Raw genomic sequence first — 21,278 nt, forward strand, 5'->3', positions numbered from 1 at the left:
TAAGTAAAACACACAACAGCGACTAAGTAAAATACACAACAACGACTAAGTAGAACACACAACAACGACTAAGTAAAACACACAACAACGACTAAGTAAAACACACAACAACGACTAAGTAAAACACACAACTACGACTAATTAAAACACACAACTACGACTAAGTAAAACACACAACAACGACTAAGTAATGCCTCTGAAAGCTTTGTCAGAACGGAATTCCTATTGATCCCTGAACACAATTCCACTTCCCTTCCCGATGCTAAGGAATTCTTCCCACCAAAATAAAGTGCCAGGGAGCCCACCAGGGAATCTGTGAGAGGGATGTACCATAAGAAGACGGGGGAGGGAGGGGACTGCAGAGGGAGGGAGGAGACTGCGGATGAGAGAGAGGCAGGGAGGAGGGCAGAGAGGAAATCCTCTCATGATGCCCCTGCTTTTCTTCCCGTGCCCCCTGCACAAGTTAGCATTCCCACCCTGGGACGGCACAGAGCTCCAGCACTACTCCACTCTACTCTACAGAGATCCTACTCCACTCTACAGAAATCATATTCTTCTCTGATCTACCCAGCTCCTGTTGATTATATCTGACGGTGTGTCTGCAAGAGGTACGGCTCAGGATCACTGGTCTCCACCAACATCTGTCCTCCGACCCAGCCCATCTCCACTCATCAGATGGTCAGGTCCCATCCACCAGGTCATCACTCCTCTACGGCCCGGTCCCATCTCCACTCATCCCACCAGGTCATCACTCCTCTACGGCCCGGTCCCATCTCCAATCATCCCACCAGGTCACCACACCTCTACGGCCCGGTCCCATCTCCAATCATCCCACCAGGTCACCACACCTCTACGGCCCGGTCCAATCCACCCTCCACCATTCCATCAGTCTCTGAGGTGAAGACCCTTATGGGAAGCAGCTAGGACCCTCTTCCTCAGTACTGACAGCCATCACCATCTGTAGCACGAAAAGGTAATTTACCACCACATCACCCTCGATGGGATACATAAACATAGGAAGGACACTTCAAAGTAGAACAGGAAACTTGTGGAAATGGACCAGAGTCTTAATTTGTCCCTTTTCATAGGTGCACTCAAGGCTAACAGGACTCACACAGCTGTCACTCAGTGAGTGTGTGTGAGGGTTTTATAGAGGTATTCTATTAACATCTGTCTCTTGTATTCATATTATATAGTTGCTGGGCCACTAAAGCATCATACCCAGTGTCTCTGTCTTTTACTAGTTGAGACAGAGCATTGAGAGGGCGCTGGTCCATAGCGGTGAGGTATCTGTCACAGAGAAGAGTGTAGGGACGATTTATAGGGGTCCTGGTGTGTGTTAGTCTCACTCTCTCTCAACACTGACTCATCCAGCCAGCCAGCAGCTCCAGAGACAAATATATTTTAACAAACGACTCCACTGTTCCGCTGTCTAAGATGGCACGGGTCTCTTAGAGCAGTAAATGTCCTTATATTAAGTGTTTCTTTCATGAAGGTTATTCATACAGCTACAACACCATTTTAAATCTACAATAATTTACAAGACTTCAGATTGGATGGCTTGACATAAGATTGCTTACATGAAATATCAAAAACAGGATCATTAACAAATACAAGACTTTCACCAATTCGGCATTAAATGACATGACAGATGTGTACCTTTTTCATCTCTTTGTTCACCTATAGATGCATTGTCTCATGACCATGGCTGGATGTAGCCTTTTGGGGGCCATAATTGAGATTTGGTTGGGGAGCCCCACCCACCAAGAGGGCAAAAATGTTTAGTTGCCCACCTTTTGATGGAGGAGAGAAAAATGTATGTTTTAAAGTTTATTTCCAGCAGTTCTACACATTCTACCATGACTTATGTTAATTAATGATATTTGAGTGAGAGTGACTAACAAAATCAGTAGCGGACTCCTTCAGGTCAGGGCCCCTGGGCAGCTAGGGGTACTTCCTGATAATGAGCATACATTGCTGTGCAGCTAGAAATAGAGATACTATTGATAAGAAAGACTGTTATAACACCCTATTGCACAAACATTCCATGGTCTGACACACCCCTGTTTATTAGAAGAACTGTTGAAAAGTGAAGAGATAACTGCAGGAAACATCAAGACACACCTGGTCTCTGTTTTTCATGCTGCTGATTATCACCTCACTCTCTACCTCATGAAAAGATTAAATCCAATTTGATAATCCTAAGAACTACAGTAAATATAAATGTACTTCCCGAAGGCAAAGCATTTAGCAACTCAACTTTAGAATCAAACTAGAATCATGTACAATACCTGCAATGAACATTTACTTTTATAACAAAACTTTAATGCAGGTACTATAATTGATAATCAAACATCAATAGTCTTCCCCTCCGGCAACAGGCTGGTGTCTGGGCTGAGCGACCCAGTGTAACACAGTTAAAACAATAGCTCATAACAGGGCTGTGGGTCTGTGTACAGTTAGTGGCAGACGAAAAGGCAGACCTCCATGTAAGGTAGCAGATGATCTGGCTAGCTGCGTGGCGTCTGGTGGGGTGAGACGGTGACTGATATATGGCTCGCCAGTCCTCAGGGCTTGCTGGTGGCTCGCTGCTCTATAAGTAGCAGTCGTGTGGCAGGTGACTAACCCACTCTGTGATTTAGGAAGTATTTCTCCCTCCGTCTCCCGCTGCCTCCCCCCAACTCACCCAGGGGGTCTGTACCCACCCCACCCCACCCCTGCCCCTCCATGGCTAAACTAAGTCAGTTAATAGTCAATGTGTTTAGAGAGGAGGGCCATTCAGACCTCAAACTGTTGATGTCTCATATACACATATACAGTTTATTAGGTGCACCCATCTAGTACCGGTTTGGACCCCCCTTTGCCTCCAGAACAGCCTGAATTCTTCAGGCCATGGAAACATTGCTCAATTGGTATCAAGGGACCTAAAGTGTGCAAGGAAAATACTCCCCACACCATTACACCACTGCCACCAGCCTGTTCTGTTGAAACCAGACAGAATGGATCCATGGACTCCTGCTGCTTACGCCAAATTCTGACTCTGCCATCAGCATGACGCAACAGGAACCAGGAGATTTTTTCCACTCCTTAATTGTCCAGTGTTGGTGATCACGTGGCCACTGGAGGCACTTGTTCTTGTTTTTAGCGGATAGGAGTGGAACCCAGTCTGGTCATCTGCTGCAGTAGCCCATCCATGACAAGGACCGACAAGTTGTGCGTTCTGACATGTCGTTCTGCACACCACTGTTGTACTGCGCCGTTACTTGCCTGTTACTGGCCCGCCTGTTAGCTTGCACAAAATTCTTGTCATTCTCCTTCGACCTCTCATCAACGAGCTGTTTTCTCCAACAGGACCGCCACTGACTGGATGTTTTTTGTTTATCGCACCGTTCTCTGTAAACTCCAGACACTGTCGTTTCTGAGATACTGGAACCGGCGCGCGAGGCACCAACCATCATACCACGCTCCAAGTCACTTAGGTCACTTGTTTTACCCATTTTAATGTTAATTTCAACAGTAACTGAATGCATCAATACCTGTCTGCCTGCTTTATATAGCAAGCCACAAACCATTTTCATGAACGGGGTGTACCTAATGAACTGTATATATACTTTACTATTCCCCTCTTTCTCTCTCTTCAATCTTTCTTCCTCTCGTGTTTCAGGCCGCCTACTAAAAAACTGTGGAGTGTTTTTGTCAGATAAAAGGCCCACCTGGCATCCATGTTAAAACCAAAACAACGATTGAGCACCTGCTTTATGTCAGGGTGGGGGTCGCATCCTTACCCAACCTCTTTGTTCTCCAATGGTACAACAAGCAGTGTGCTGGGACTTCATAGAGAGAGGTGGGAGGAGGAGGACTTTATGTTTTCTTAATATGTCTCTGAAGTTGTGCCACTTTTACTAAGCTGTCACTGCACAGTATATGCATTCGGGACTGTTATTGATGAGGATATTTTGTTCTCCCCCACAATGAAATCGGGGCGGGGACTGTGGATTTGTCTCCGTCTGTTATTCAGTTAGTATGTTCGTTTGTACGTAAGTCACACACGATATCTCAGACAGCACTGGCCCGATTTTGACGAAACTTGGGTGAATGATGCGTCTTGCCACAGAGATCTGGCATTAAAAACTTCCATAGATTGGCCAGATGGTGGCGCTATAACAATAGATTGAACATGTTAACTTTGAAAGGTCACGCGCCTCACCCCATTTTACCTAAAATCATGAAATTCAGTGCATACCTATCTGTCACAGAGAAGGTCCCTCTCCTCACAAGGAACAGATTTGCCTCAGGGACCCATAAGGTCGGCCATGATGGATTTCCCGACATTTTAATTTTGCGACAAACACTTAACGCTACTCTCCTGTGTCGTGTCTTTACTATGGATTAATATATGACATTTATCATATCAATTCTCTGTAAATAATATTACCCGATTAAACTAATCATGTAAATGTAATTAACTAGGAAGTCGGGGCACCACGGAAAAATGTTTATAGAGTTCAACTGGCTAACAAGTTGAATCAGCAATACTAAATTTGGTTTAATTATTTATTTACTAAATACCTAAATCACCCAGAATTACATATACACAGGATGGATCATACATTGATTACTAATTATGTCATAGAAGAAAACGTCCCTAGCGAATGAAACGATATGACGGCTGGTTAGACAATGAAAGGGGGTTGGGTTTGAATGAAAGAGCGGGAAGACTGAGGAACAAAAGGATTGGGTCTCTATCGGACCTATGCTCTCGTAAATACAGAATCTTGTGCATTATAAATAACCGCCCATTCTGAAAAGGAAAATGCAAGAAATATATTTACTCTGAGCTGCGCTTCGATAGATTGGTCGAAGATGGAAGGCTGGGTTGCCCAGCAGAGATCTCCCTTGTCCTTTGAAGAATATTTCTGGGCGGATACGTTGTCGTCTGTTGTCATGTGTTAGAACGGATACGTTGTAGTACCCTGTCATTCTGAAGAGATTGTCCGTCCTTTCCTAGGCCACGCATGTTTACAGCTGCTGATAACTCGAAGTCTAGGATGCATCACTTCTTTAGTGAATAAGAGTTCAAAGTTCATACCAAGTTGCCATACTATAAGCTCATGCTATATTCTGGCTGGTGTAGTCGAAATTCATCCTTCCAGCGTGGCGATCGCCACCCCCACGTTGAAATTAGCCCTTTTAAATGAATGGACATCAGTCCTCACGTCATCGGGAACACAAGGTTGACTTTCGTCAATGTGCTTTTGTGGTGGGTTCAGAGGAAGGCGTGTTTCATATTTCTCAACCAATGTCTGTTCACTTGGGCGTGGCCACCGAGTGATCATAGTTTACATAATGAAAACAATTCTCTCATTTAGAAGCTAAAATTACATTTAATCTTTTCACAAATGGTTTCATATTTAAACATTTAAATTGAACAACAATTCCATGTGAATCTGATAACTAGAATGTCTAGACTTTCCAAGATACATTTTATGTCGTCCTATCATCAGATATAATGTCCTAGACAACAACTGATCTGACATCATATTCTTTAAGTACCAATGGACACTTTCAAATGGTTGGATTACAGAAAGATTGTTCTTTACCCCAACCTTTTGATGTTACCCTACTCTCTCTATGTTAACAAAGGGCTTTCCAAAAGACCGATCTGTAGAGTGGAGAGAAAAAGGGGAAAAGGTATTTAGGGGGGATCATAAACCTCTTCCAACAAGGCAACTTTATGACACCGGGCACAAAAAGACCGATCTGTAGAGTGGAGAGAAAAAGGGGAAAAGGTATTTAGGGGGGTATCATAAACCTCTTCCAACAAGGCAACTTTATGACACCGGGCACCAAAAGACCGATCTGCACGAAACTTGATGTGGCATCTATGGACAAAGTTCTCTCAATGCAATATTTTCTAGGCGAGTACCTAAAACAACATGGCCGCTATTGACCAATAAACACTCACATGGGTGTGGTCTGTCACATAAATGCATATATATCAGTCAAGGATATTCGTATTGTAACAAAATTTGGCACACATGTTGCAAACACTGTCAAGACTCAACATATGGAAGAACATTCATATTAACCTCACGGTAGTTCTATAACAGGCACATGTTTATATATCTTGATCTGCTTGACTCAGAGTGATGAAATTTGGCACACATGCTCAGGGATATAAGTCTAGCTCAGACACCACTGGCCTGATTTTGACAAAACATGGGTGAATGATTTGTCTTGCCATAGAGATCCGGCATTGACTAAATTATACTGATTGGTGAAACGAGGGCGCTATAGTAATCAACTGTATGTACATTTGTCACACACAATCTCAGACACCAATGGCCCAATTTTTACGAATCTTGAGTGAATGAGTCTTGCCATGGAGATAATTGACAAAATTAAACTTATTGGCCCAAGTGAGGCGCTGCATCATTCGTGGGGGATGACATGTTTACTGTTGCCTTGTTATAATGTGCATTTGGCAAAGGCTTGTATGAATTCATTTAAAATGCAAACTATGCCATACAGTGGCATGGTACAGTATGTTTTGTTTCTACAGTTGTTGAGACAGTCCTTAAAAATCCAGGTCAAGGACTACATAAAAATCAATATTTAGTTCAGTAATTTTACCAGATTTGTCCATGTCTGCCACCTTAAAGAGGTTCAAGCCCAGACTTGAACCAATTCAAACATCTCTGGAGAGACCTGAAAATAGCTGTGTGGCGACGCTCCCCATCCAACCGGACAGAGCTTGAGAGAATCTGCAGAGAAGAATGGGAGAAACTCCCCAAATACAGGTGTGCTAAGCTTGTAGCATCATACCCAAGAATACTCAAGGCTGTAATCGCTGCCAAATGTGCTTAAACAAAGTACAGAGTAAAGGGTCTGAATACTTCTGTAAATGTGATATTTCAGATATTTTTTTTATACATTTGTCATTATGAGGTATAGTGTGTAGACTGATAAGGATTTTTTTAAATCCATTTTAGAATAAGGCTGTAACGTAACAAAATGTGGAAAAGGTTTGGACACACCTAGTCATTCAAGGGTTTTTCTTATTTTTACTATTTTCAACATTGTAGAAAAGTAGTGAAGACATCACAACTTTGAAATAACACAAATGGAATCATGTAGTAATCAAAAAAGTGTAAACAAATCCAAATATATTTTAGATTCTTCAAAATTGCCACCCTTTGCCTTTGCCTCTCAACCAGCTTCATGAGGTAGTCACCTGGAATGGTTTTAGAACAGGCTTGAAGGAGTTCCCACACATCCTGAGAGCTTGTTGGCTGCTTTTCCTTCACCCTGCGGTCCAACTCATCCCAAACAATCTCAATTGGGTTGAGGTCGGGTGATTGTGGAGGCCAGGTCATCTGATGCAGCACTCCATCACTCTCCTTATTTTTCAAATAGCCCCTACACAGCCTGGAGGTGTGGCACACTTAACAGTTGATGTTGAGATGTGTCTGTTACTTGAACTCAGTGAAGAATTCATTTGGGATGCAATCTGATGTGCAGTTAACTCTAATGAACTTATCCCCTGCAGCAGAGATAACTCTGGGTCTTCCATTCCTGTAGCGGTCCTCATGAGAGCCAGGTTCATCATAGCATTTGACGATTTTTGCGACTGCACTTGAAGAAACGTTCAAAGTTCTTGAAATGTTCCCGATTGACTGACATTCATGTCTTAAAGTAATGATGAACTGTCATTTCTCTTTGCTTATTTGAGCTGTTCTTGCCATAATATGGACTTGGTCTTTACCAAATAGGGCTATCTTCTGTATACCCCCCTACCTTGTCAAAACACAACTGATTGGCACAAACACATTAAGAAGTAAAGAAATTCCACAAATGAACTTTTAACAAGGCACACCTGTTAATTGAAATGCATTCCAGGTGAGTAGCTCATGAAGCTGGTTGAGAGAATGCCAAGAGTGTGCAAAGCTTTCATTTAGGCAAAGGGTGGCTACTTTGAAGAATCTCACATTTCAAATATATTTGTATTTGTTTAACACTTTTTTGGTTACTACACGATTCCATTTGTGTTATTTCATAGTTTTGATATCTTCACTATTATTCTACAATGTAGAATTAAAGGACTTTCAGACCATGAGAAACAAGAATCTCTGGTCTGATGAAAACAAGATTGAACTCTTTGGCCTGAATACCAAGCATCACATCTGGAGGAAATCAGGAACAAGAACTAGACAAGTCAGGACAAGTCTCTGAATGTCCTTGAGTGGCCCAGCCAGAGCCCAGACTTGAACCAATTCAAACATCTCTGGAGAGACCTGAAAATAGCTGTGCGGCGACGTTCCCCATCAAACCGGACAGAGCTTGAGAGGATCTGCAGAGAAGAATGGGAGTGGCTTTTGGCAAACTCCAAGCGGGCTGTCATGTGCCTTTTACTGAGGATTGGCTTTCATCTACCATATAGGCATGATTGGTGGAGTGCTGCAGAGATGGTTGTCCTTCTTCACAGAATAACTCTGGAGCTTTGTCAGAGTTACCATTGGGTTCTTGGTCACCTCTCTGACCAAGGCCCTTCTCCCCGATTGCTCCGGTTTTCGCTTTGTCAGTATGGGGTATTGTGTGTAGAATGATGATAAATATTTGTTTTATGTATATATACATTTTAGAATTATGCTGTAATGTAACAAATTGTGGAAAACGTGAAGGGGTCTGAATACTTCCATAATGCACTGTATATAATGTGTATATGTGTATATATACGGTGCCTTCAGAAAGTATTCATACCCCTTTACAAAGGGGTTGAATACTTCTTTACTCAAAACATTTCAAAGCTTTCCATTTTTTATTAATTAGTAAAAAATTCTAAAAACATTATTTCACTTTGACATGATTAGATATTGTGTGCAGGCCAGTATTGTGTGTAGGCTTACTCAGGCTGTAACACAACAATATGTGGAAAAAGTCAAGGGGTGTGAATACTATCTGAAGGCATAGTATTTTATATATTGTTGTCTTCTATGGGGACAGAGAGGGTGTGCGTCACTGATCAGACCAGGCCCCCAGTGTCCCCTCTGGAGCGTGGAGCTCTGCTGGTTGGCTACTGTTCTACCCTAGAAAGCCTATGTAAATTACGACGAACAGAACAGCCCCAAAAAATTATAATATTTATGACTGTTTTGGCCTTTAAAATTTGTTTATTATGATCAAGCACAATCCCCACAGTGAATTATTTTAAAGATCACTACGAATTGAGATATTTCATTAAACAGTGATCCATTCTGACTACTACATTTATGACTCACAACCTGGATTCGGTCTTATGTAGCAAAACTTGAAATTGTGTTTTTTACATTGGATAAAAGTAAAGACTCAGAGCTACAAAATGCTATATCATACACTGCAGTTGAGGAACAATGGGAAAGTCATTCTGCTTTGAAAGTTGATCAACTTGTAAACTCACTTTTGAGAAAATGGCCTTTGAATGCTTTGGTATCTAGTGAAGAGCTCATCTTTGTCTACACCCATTCAGCATCGTTCACACCCTCTTAAGCTTTAGCCCTGCCCATCTCGTTTCGCTCTCGGAGCGTACACTTGTCGTCACACAGGACCACGTGCTGACCACAGACCAATCACGGCCGGTGGACTGGGTTGACTATCTCAGGCAGGATGAAAACGTTTACATCGACCTTTGCCAGTTACGGCCACTTTCACCATGATCTTCAGCAATTTTTTTGGTGCCATTCTGCAATATGGCGTGCTTCAAATTCAAATGCTTGTGGCTTCATGCGCCGTCAGTAGTTTTCCCTAGGAATATGTCGATGACGCCAGTGCCATCACTATCTACTTGTTTTAATGTCTACGGATCAGACTAGTGATGAGAGCAGTGAAGGGACAGTGTGTAAATCAACACTGCCCCTGTTGTTCCTGTCTGGTGGATGCATGGAGAGGAAGGAGAAATGGTGGATGGGATTATGGTGAGGGAGGTGGCAGAGGGGTTTGTGATGGGAAGGGGTTGGAAAGAAGATAGAGGGGTTGACGTTCTACACCTGCTTCTACACCTGCATTGCTTGCTGTTTGGGGTTTTAGGCTGGGTTTCTGTACAGCACTTTGATATATCAGCTGATGTAAGAAGGGCTATATAAATACATTTGATTTAATTTGATGATGTTTTGGAGCAAGACTGATTTCTCTCAGTCTTTTCAGTGTGAGGCAATATTTTTATATGAAAACTCAGGATAGTTCTACATAGATATGTAGTCTCATATAGGTCAGTATGGTAGATTGTCCAGTTATGATGCTACTCTTGCGGGAGCTCCTTGTAGATAGTTCATCCTTTATCCAGTCTTCAATGCTCTGAGGTTGTGGGTTTGGTTTTTCAAATTAGTCATCACTTGTTAAATGGCACCGGTTAAGGCAGACAAAAGTCCAACAGTCAGTGTTTTACAAGACAGCTATAAGTTGTAGAGATCAATCCCATGAATGGAGTGGTTGATCTCCAGCTGGAAAATCACTAACTTCCCTCTAACGCAATGCTTTGAGCCCAGGCAGAGAAAAGGAGAGGAGGGTAGAGGCATTGGACAGGATTTATTGCTGTTGTGTGGCTTCCTTCCCTGGCTTGCTTTGAGAGACAACACTGTATTCATTCCTGTGGCTTTTTCAGCCCTGCTGCTGCTGCTGCTGGGTCTGTACCTGCCCTTAATTAGGACATCAGTTACCACCACACATTATTGATGCAGTTTGCTAGCTATGTCATCTCTATGGACTATAGCCTGGTTGCTCTCCAGCCCAGGTCCAGTCAATGTCCATGTATGTAAAGACTACTGTAAATACTACTACAATGAACCACAGGTTGTCCATGTCACTCGGTGTGTCCTTCTTGTTATTTGCTGATGTTCTGGGTTCCTGATCCATTCTCTATCTATAGGCTACTCCACTAAAGGCCCCTATGGTATGAGTTCAGGCATCACACCCACTTTTCCAAACCTCTCTAGCCCTGTGTTTACAGTATGTTCACTAAATGTAGTCCAACCTCACTTAATGCAAAGTGTGTAGGCCTACTGTCCAACCTCAAACACCATCTCTAAACATACAGTATACTCTCACTCTCTTTTTGTTAACAATAACTATCTCTATAGACTACAATACAGACCCCAGACTCTCGCTATGCCAATGCAGCCTATGGTTTCATTTGCCTATCCTCTCTCAAATCAAATCTAAGTTTATTGATCACTTACACAGATTTGCAGGTGTTATGGCAGGTGCACTGAACACTGATCTTACTAGCTCCAACAGTACAGTAGAATGTCAGGAAATACAATACAAATACACCAATAACCAAAAATAGAATCAAGACAAAATCCCAGTTACAGTTACTAAACAACAGTATATAAAACAGAATATGAGGTGACCAGAGTTCAATGACTCTATATACTGTACATGGGGCATTAGTCTCAAGGTGCAGGGCTGAGTACCGGGCAGGTAGCCGGCTAGTGATGGCTGTTCAACAGTCTGATGGCCTTGTGATAGAAGCGGTTTCTCAGTCTCTCAGTCCCAGCTCTGTACTGTCTCTATCTGCTAGATGGTAGCAGAGGGAACAGACTGTGGCTTGGGTGGCTGAGGTTCTTAATGAACTTCTTGGCCTTCCTTTGACATTGAGTGCTGTAAATGTTCTGGAAGGCAGGCAGTGCGCCCCCTGGAGAGCCATGCTGTTCAAGGTGGTGCAGTTGCTGTACCAGGCGGTGATGCAGCCCGACTTTGAGAATGCTCTCAATGTGGCATCTGGTGAAGTTCGTGAGGGTCTTAGGGGCATGCTGAATTTCTTTGGCCGCTTGAAGTTGAAGAGGCGCTGTTGTGCCTTCCTCATCCCGGTGTGTGTGTGTGTGTTGTGGAACCATTTCAGGTCCTCAGTGATATGCACGCCAAGGAACTTGAAGCTTTTGACCCTCTACACTGCAGCCTTGTTGATGTGGATCGGGGCATGCTCCCTCTTCAGTCTCCTGTATGTAGTCCACGATCAGCTCCTTTGTTTTTTTTATGTTGAGGGAGAGGTTATTTTCCTGGCACTACTCCGCCAGGGCTCTAAACCTCGTCGTTGTTGGTAATCAGGCCTACCACTGTCATGTCGTCTGCAAACTTGATGATTGAGTTGGAGATGTGCATGGCCACACAGTCATGGGTGAACAGGGAGTACATGAGGGGACTGTGCACACAGCCCTGTGGGGACCCATTTTGTGGATCAGTGTGGCGGAGGTGTTGACCTTCACCACCTGGGGGGCGGCCTGTCAGGAAGTTCAGAACACAGTTTTACAGGGCCGGGTTCAGACCTAGGGCCCCGAGCTTAATGATGAGCTTGGAGGGTACTATAGTGTTTAAGGTTGAGCTGGAGTCTAGGAACAGCATTCTTACATGCACTACAAGGCCAAAAGTATATGGAAACCCCTTCAAATTTGTGGATATGGCTATTTCAGCTACATCCGTTGCTGACAGACGTATAACATCGAGCACACAGCCATGCAATCTCCATAGACAAACATTGTCAGTCAAATGGTCCGTACCGAAGAGCTCAGTGACTTTTAACATAGCACCGTCATAGGATGCCACCTTTCGAACAAGTCAATTCGTCAAATTTCTGCCCTGCTAGTGCTGCCCCTGTAAGTGCTGTTATTGTGAAGTGGAAATGTCTAGGAAATGTTCACGGCTCAGCCGCGAAGTGGTAGGCCACACAAGATCACAGAACGGGACCCGTGAGTGCTAAAGCGTGTAGCTTGTAAAAGTTGTGTCTTCGGTTGCAACACTCACTACCAAATTCCAAATTGCCTCTGGAAGCAACAGCAGCACAATAACTGTTTGTCAGGAGCTTAATGAAATCGGTTTCCATGTCTGAACAGCCACACAAAAGCTTAAGATCACCATGCGCAATGCCAAGTGTCGGTTGGGGTAGTGTAAAGCTTGCTGCCATTGGACTCTGGAGCAGTGGAAGCACATTCTCTGGAGTGATGAATTACGCTTCACCATCTGGCAGTCCGACACACAAAGCTGGGTTTGGTGGATGCCAGGAGAATGCTACCTGCCCGAATGCATAGTGCAAAATGTACAGTTTGGTGGAGGAAAAATAATGGTCTGGGGCTGTTTTTCATGGTTTGGGCTAGGCCCCTTAATTCCAGTGAAGGGAAAGCTTAATGCTACAGCATAGAATTCCATTTTAGATGATTCTGTGCTTCCAACTTTGTGGCAACAGTTTGGGGAAGGCCCTTTGCTGTTTCAGCATGACAATTCCCCTGTGCACAAATCTAGGTCCATACAGAAATGGTTTGCTGAGATCAAGTGTGGAAACTTGACTGGCCTGCACAGAGGCCTGACCTCAACCCCATTGAACACTTTTGGGAAGAATTGGAACACCGACTGCGAGCCAGGCCTAATCTCCCAACATCAGTGCCCAACCTCACTAATGCTCTTGTAGCTGAATGGAAGTCCCCGCAGCAATATGCCAACATCTAGTGGAAAACCTTCACAGAAGAGTGGCTGTTCTAGCAGCAAAGGGGGGACCAACACCATATTAATGCCCATGATTTTGGAATGAGATGTTTAACGAGCAGATGTCCACATACTTTTGGCCATGTAGTGTAGGTATTCCTCTTTTCCAGATGAGATAGGGCAGTGTGCAGTGGGATGTGACTGTGTCATCCGTGGATCTATTGGGGCTGTATGCAAATTACAGTTGGTCTAGGATATTGGGTAAGGTGGAGGTGATATGATCCTTAACTAGCCTCTCAATGCACTTCATGATGACAGAAGTAAGTGCTACGAGGCGATAGTGGTGACAGCAGACTGGGGTAGGGAGAGATTGAATATGTCCGTAAACACTCCAGCCAGCGGGTCTGCGCATGCTCTGAGGATGCAGTCCGGGCCGGCAGCCTTGCGAGGGTTAAAGTGTTCTACTCACATTGGCTACAGAGATTGGGGCTGATTTTCCCTTTATAATCCATGATTATCTGTAGTCCCTGCCACATCTGTCTCGTGTCTGAGCCATTGAACTGCGACTCCATTTTGTCCCCGTGACGTCTCTTTTCCTCTTTGATTGACTTACGGAGGTCATAGCTGGTCTGTTTGTACTAGTCCATGTTCCCAGTCACCTTACTGTGGTTAAATGAGGTGGCAGTCCTGTAGCATGGATTCCAATCAGGCCAACGTTGAGTAGTTCTTACCACGGGTGCTTCCTTCTGTAACTTCCCTATGTTCTGATCAATGTCAGAGACATATCTGAGTGGTATGCTATGCCCAGTGTGTGCTGTGTTAGATACCTCATTGCCAAAGTGTCCATTACTCAGAGACAGATATTATAAACCAATATGACAGCCATGACGGTGGTCAGTGGGTACAGTGTATTACAGTAAATCCCTATTTATTACTGGGCACCCAGGAATGGAACAGAACAATCTCAAATGTGACGGCAAAGATGGGCAGCCTCTTCCCAACAAGGAGCTCTTAAATTCCATGCTCTATAATTGCTTGCAAAGTGATTTCATTAATTGAGTTCAGAGATAAGTCATTGTTAGACCATATTACGTGGATTTGTGTAGTGCCATGGGGTCCTTTAAAAAAAATAACAGCCAGAACATGCCTTTCTACATCCAACTGTCATCAAAGCTTTGGGTAGCGATCAGATAATGTGTTTACAGCGAGCCACAAAGAAATGAGGAAGAGCTAGCCTCGACTAGAGGAAGGGAGTGAGAGCCTGGCCTTCACAATGGCAGGAGGTAGGAGTTAAAACAGTCATTTTCCTACCAGACTGGTCTGACAAAAGGGTTTCCTCACCTGTTTACAACACAACCTATTGGCTGTGTAGCCTGGCTGGCCAACATTGCAATATTAGTATCAATATGAGACCAGATGTTTACATACAGTAGTGTTGTGTTTAGTTAGTCAACACAAGTTATGGTATGATCAGATGAACTTTACTCAAAGTGGTGAGGTCATCTTTTGTTAAAGTTCGTCATTTTGTGTCTTGAGCCTTCTAGTAAGTCTGTTGTTTTCACCTCATATATTGTTGCTCTGTAGGCTATATTTCATTGTGCTGTCACACAGTGTATCACACATGCTGTTCTAGTTTACTGTTAACTTTCTGATCGCTTTAGACCTGCACCCTTAAGTCACTCTTGATATTTCTGACTGTTTACTTCAAATCCAATCTAATTGTATTTGTCACATGCACCGAATGCAACAGGTGTAGTAGACCTTACCGTGAAATGCTTACTTACGAGTCCTTAACCAACAATGCAGTGTTTTAAAAAAGTTAACTAAAGGAAAAGTAATAACACTATAAAAATAACAATAATGAGGATATTTGCAAGGGGTACCGGCACAGAGTCAATGTGCGGGGTAGGGGTTAGCAGTGGTGGAAAAACTATCCAATTGTCATACTTGAGTACAAGTAAAGATACCATAAAATTACTCAAGTAAAAGTGAAAGTCACCCAGTAAAATACTACTTGAGTGAAAGTCTAAAAGTATTTGGTTTTAAATATACTTAATTATCAAAGTAAATGTAATCGCTAAAATATACTTAAGTATCAAAAGTAAAAGTATATATAATTTAAAATTCCTTATATTAAGCAAACCAGACAGAACCATTTTCTTGTTTTTTATTTACTTACGGATAGCCATGGGCTCACTCCAACACTGAGACATTATTTACAGATAGCCATGGGCACACTCCAACACTGAGACATCATTTACAGATAGCCATGGGCACACTCCAACACTGAGACATCATTTACAGATAGCCATGGGCACACTCCAACACTGAGACATCATTTACAGATAGCCATGGGCACACTCCAACACTGAGACATCATTTACAGATAGCCATGGGAACACTCCAACACTGAGACATCATTTACAGATAGCCATGGGCACACTCCAACACTGAGACATCATTTACAGATAGCCATGGGAACACTCCAACACTGAGACATCATTTACAGATAGCCATGGGCACACTCCAACACCGAGACATCATTTACAGATAGCCATGGGAACACTCCAACACTGAGACATCATTTACAGATAGCCATGGGCACACTCCAACACTGAGACATCATTTACAGATAGCCATGGGAACACTCCAACACTGAGACATCATTTACAGATAGCCATGGGCACACTCCAACACTGAGACATCATTTACAGATAGCCATGGGAACACTCCAACACTGAGACATCATTTACAGATAGCCATGGGAACACTCCAAAACTGAGACATCATTTACAAACAAAGCATTTGTGTATAGTGAGTCTGCCAGATCAGAGGCAATAAGGATGACCAGGAATGTTCTCTTGATAAGTGTGTGAATTGGACCATTTCCCTGTCCTGCTAAGCATTCAAAATGTAGGAGTAAAAAGTATATTATTTTATTTAGGAATGTAGTGAAGTAAAATAAAAAGTTGTCAAAACTGTAAATAGTAAAGAAAAAAACTACTTAAGTACTACTTTAAAGTATTTTTTACTTAAGTACTTTACACCACTGCTGGTTAGTCAAGGATATTGAGGTCGTATGTACATGTAGGTAGGGGTAAAGTGACTATGCATAGATAATAAACAGAGAGTATCAGCAGCATGTGTGAAGAGTGTGAAGGAATTTTATTTTATTTTATTTAACCTTTATTTAACTAGGCAAGTCAGTTAAGAACAAATTCTTATTTACAAAAATGGCCTACCAAAAGGCAAAAGGCCTCCTGCAGAAACGAGGGCTGGGATTTCAAAAAAAATTATATATATATATGTATAAATATAGGACAAACTCACACATCACGACAAGAATGTGTGGAATGTGAATGTATGTGTGTTTGTGTGTGTAGCGTCAATATGCTTGTGTGTGTGTTGGAGTGTCTATGTGTGGTTAGTCAGTGAGTGTACACTGAGCCCTCCCTTTCCTGGAGTCCAGGATCAGCTCTTTTGTCTTGCTCATGTTGAGGGAGAGGTTGTTGCCCTGGCACCACACTGTCAGGTCTCTGACCTCCTCCCTATAGGCTGTCTCATCGTGGCCACGCAGTCGTGGGTGAACAGGGAGTACAGGAGGTGACAAAGCATGCACCCCTGAGGGGCCCCCATGTTGAGGGTCAGCGTGGCTGAGGTGTTGTTTCCTACCCTCGTCAGGAAGTCCAGGATCCAGTTGCAGAGGGAGGTATTCAGTCACAGGGTCCTTAGTTGAGCAGTAGTCAATTAACAGCATTCTCATTTATGTGTTCCTTTTGTCCAGGTGGGAAAGGGCAGTGTGGACTGCAATCGAGATTGCATCATCTGTGGATCTGTTGGGGCGCTATGCGAATTGGAGACTTGATCTTATTTGACAGTCTTTTTGTTGTTGTTCCCAGACAGAGTTGGCATGGTCGCTCAGAGGAGGATAAGAGGGGTGAGAGGTAGAAGTAGGAGCACGGGGGTACAGACCCATCACAGGAGCAGTAATTAGTCTGTCAGTCTGTCTGGATACTCACACACAGGCTGTCATGGTGGGAACGGAATCTTAGCTACGCTGAGAATCGGAACAGACCAGAGGTTGCAGAGGGCTGAGCGGTCTCAGTCTATGTCTCCTTTCCTCAACTTCCTGTTCTTATTCTCAGAGGAACCAATCCCAAACAATATGATTTCTTAAACAAAGCCACTCAAAAGGGACCTCTCTTAAAGGTTGTAATTTGGCTAACTCTAGAGCTAGAGATGTACTGTCAAACCTCTCATGGTCATATGTATTTATTTTATTTAACCTTTATTTAACTAGGCAAGTCAGTTAAGAACTTTTTACAATGACGGCCTACCCCAGCCAAACCCGGACGATGCATGTGTGTGTGTGTGTGTGTGTGTGTGTGTGTGTGTGTGTGTGTGTGTGTGTGTGTGTGTGTGTGTGTGTGTGTGTGTGTGTGTGTGTGTGTGTGTGTGTGTGTGTGTGTGTGCGTGCGCGTGCGCGTGTGTGTGTGCCTACTTTATTTTCGCCTGTTGAATAATTGTAGTAAAATTCAGATTAGTTCACTTAGTGTGTACTTCGATGATTGGGGGTTTGATGACACTCATAAAACGATCTGCTGAGATGCCTTATAGGGACAGTAGATACACGCAAAGTCTCACTCATACTGCGGTCAGGGGGCAACGGCACACACACACTGATACAAATCACAGGAGGAGTGGAACGGAGAGACAAGCGAGGGAACATCAAAGGCTTCAATTAACCGGTACAAACATGATGACCAATGACCGATGCTGTGCTCTGGACAATATGGAGGAGATGTTGGAGATTGTAGGGTTAGGTCAGGGGCACAGAATTCCATTCCATTTCTAACATTCGGGGCCACTAGCTCCTAGCCTTGTCCTGCCCTATGGCCCCTCACCCTTTCTGTCTAGTTATAATGTGTCAGTGTCAGGAATAGTAACACAAACATCCAACTACTATATATCATTTCTCAGAAACAACCTCACTATTTACTTTGAAATGCCCTTAAATATACAGTATGTTTGTGTGTGTCGTGGGAAAAGATTCCTTCTCAGGCATTTGTGTCGTGTCCAGTCTCCAGGCCAATCACAGGCTATTTATACATGCATACCATGCCACTCACACATACTAGTCATTTTATCTCCTTTCTTTTCTCCCCCTATTTTCTTTCTTCTTCACTCGCTATCCCTTCTTCGTTCTCTCCCTTTACCCTCACCCTGCCCCTCTTTCTTTCTCTCTCCCTCTTCTCCTCTCTCAGGTGTGTGCCAGTGACCAGTGAGCAGTAGTGATGGGGGACTGGAGTCTCCTGGGGAACTTCCTGGAGGAGGTTCAGGAACATTCCACGTCAGTGGGGAAGGTGTGGCTCACCGTCCTCTTCATCTTCAGGATCCTGGTCCTGGGCACGGCCGCAGAGTCCTCCTGGGGAGACGAGCAGAGTGACTTCCTGTGCGACACCCAGCAGCCCGGTTGTACCAACGTCTGTTATGACCAGGCGTTTCCTATTGCACACATCCGCTACTGGGTCCTACAGATCATCTTCGTATCCACGCCATCACTGATCTACATGGGCCACGCCATGCACATCGTGCGGAGGGATGAGAAACGAAGGAGGAGGGAGCAGGAGAAGAGGGAGGAGATGGAGGAGAGAGGAGAGGGGGGGTGCGTATCAGGGGAGAAGGCATACCTCCAGCAGAGGGATTGTGGGAAGGTGCTGGAGGCGTCAGGGCAGGTTCGCCTGCGGGGAGCGCTGTTATCTACATACATTCTGAGCATTCTGATCCGCACAGTGATGGAGGTGACCTTCATCGTGGTCCAATACATGATCTATGGAGTCTTCCTCGGGGCTCTGTACCATTGCAAGGCCTGGCCCTGTCCCAACCCAGTCAACTGCTACATGTCCAGGCCCACAGAGAAGAACGTGTTCATCGTCTTCATGCTGGTGGTGTCTGGTGTCTCCCTGCTCCTCTCTGTGGTTGAGCTCTACCACCTGGCCTACAGGCGTATCAGGAAGTGCAAGCGTACCCACGCCGCCCTCAAGAACCGCACCCATAATGCTGTGGCCATTGCCGTTACCAGGGACCCCGACACCCCGCCCCATCACAACTCCCCGGGCTGCACCCCTCCCCCTGACTTCAGCCAGTGCCTGGCATCGTCGGATACGATGAACCCCATGAACCCCATGACCTCCATGCCTTCTCACCCCTTCAACAACAGGATGGCACACCAGCAGAACTCCGTCAACATGGCCACCGAGCGCCATCATTCCCATGACGACCTGGAAGGGGAGGGAGGATTCCTGAGAATGAGCTATACCCAGATGCCAGGGGAGATGCCCAACGGGTGCTCCGCGCCAACCCTGCTACACGCCAGCTACCTGAAAGACAAACGCCGCTTCAGCAAGACCAGCGGTACCAGCAGCCGGGTCCGACCAGATGACTTGGCCGTGTAGAACTAGACAGACATAGAACGAGAGAGGGGCTGAGAAAGAGAGGAGGGAGCAGACAGGACTTTCAGACACAGCAGGAGAGAGGCCCTGCCTAGAGGAGATTGGAGCAGGCTGGGTCTATAGACCCAGAGACTGAACTGGAGCAGGTACTCTACCGGTCAAAAGTTTTAGAACACCTACTAATTCAAGGGTTTTTCTTTATTTTTACTATTTTCTACATTATAGAATAATAGTGAAGCCTTCACAACTATGAAATAACACATATGGAATCATGTAGTAACCAAAAAAGTGTTAAACAAATCCAAATATATTTTATATTTAAGATTATTCAAATAGCCACCATTTACCTTGATGACAGCTTTGCACACTCTTGGCATTCTCTCAACCAGCTTCACCTGGAATGCTTTTCCAACAATCTTGAAGGAGTTCCCACATATGCTGAGCACTTGTTGGCTGCGTTTCCTTAACTCTGCCGTCCGACTCATCCCAAACCATTTCAATTTGGTTGAGGTCGGGGGATTGTGGAGGCCAGGTGATCTGATGCAGCACTCCATCACTCTCCTTCTTGGCAATTGGGTCATTGTCCTGTTGAAAAACAAATGATAGTCCCATTAAGCCCAAACCAGATGGGATGGCATATGCCTTGAGAATTCAAGTGTGCCTTTAGAATTCAAGTGTGCCTTGAATTCTAAATAAATCACAGACAGTGTCACCAGCAAAGCACCGTCACACTATAACACCTCCTCCATGCTTCACGGTGGGAAATACACATACGGAGATCATCCGTTCACCTATTCTGCGTCTCGCAAAGACACATTGGTTGGAACCAAAAATCTCCAATTTGGACTCATGACCAAAGTACAGATTTCCACCCGTCTAATGTCAATTGCCCCAATCTTGTCCCAAGCAAGTCTCTTCTTCTTATCGGTGTCCTTTAGTAGTGGTTTCTTTGTAGCAATTTGACCATGAAGGCCTGATTCACACAGTCTCCTCGCAACAGTTGATGTTGAGATGCGTCTGTTACTTGAACTCTGTGAAGCATTTATTTGGGCTGCAATTTCTGAGACTGGTAACTCTAATGAACGTATCCTCTCCAGCACAGGTAACTCTGGGTCTTCCATTCCCGTGGCAGTCCTCATGAGAGAAACGACAGTTTCATCATAGCACTTGATGGTTTTTGCGACTTTCAAAGTTCTTGAAATTTTCCATATTGACTGACCTTCATGTCCTAAAGTAATGATGGACTGTCGTTTCTCTTTGCTTATTTGAGCTGTTCTTGCCATAATATGGACTTGGTCTTTACCAAATATGGATATCTTCTGTATACCTCCCCTACCTTGTCACAACACAACTGATTGGCACAAACACACTAAGAAG

At 44.1% G+C, this 21,278-nt stretch overlaps 1 protein-coding gene across 1 annotated transcript; it reads left to right on the top strand.

Annotated features, from left to right (window-relative positions):
• The first annotated feature begins 456 nt into the window (after positions 1–456).
• LOC110501626 (gap junction alpha-5 protein) lies at positions 457–20,288 on the top strand. The gene is made up of 2 exons (XM_021579320.3): positions 457–973; positions 18,714–20,288. Exon 2 carries the CDS (start codon positions 18,744–18,746, stop codon positions 19,902–19,904), a length of 1,161 nt encoding a protein of 386 aa, XP_021434995.2. The 5' UTR covers positions 457–973; positions 18,714–18,743; the 3' UTR covers positions 19,905–20,288.
• The last annotated feature ends 990 nt before the right edge of the window (positions 20,289–21,278 follow it).

Source organism: Oncorhynchus mykiss, chromosome 22 (assembly GCF_057628025.1).
Source record: "Oncorhynchus mykiss isolate SJ-2025 chromosome 22, ASM5762802v1, whole genome shotgun sequence".
Taxonomy (NCBI): domain Eukaryota; kingdom Metazoa; phylum Chordata; class Actinopteri; order Salmoniformes; family Salmonidae; genus Oncorhynchus; species Oncorhynchus mykiss.

Bases quoted from the DNA above. Each gene is read 5' to 3' on its own strand.
- LOC110501626 (XM_021579320.3), top strand. From the start codon at position 18,744: ATGGGGGACTGGAGTCTCCTGGGGAACTTCCTGGAGGAGGTTCAGGAA.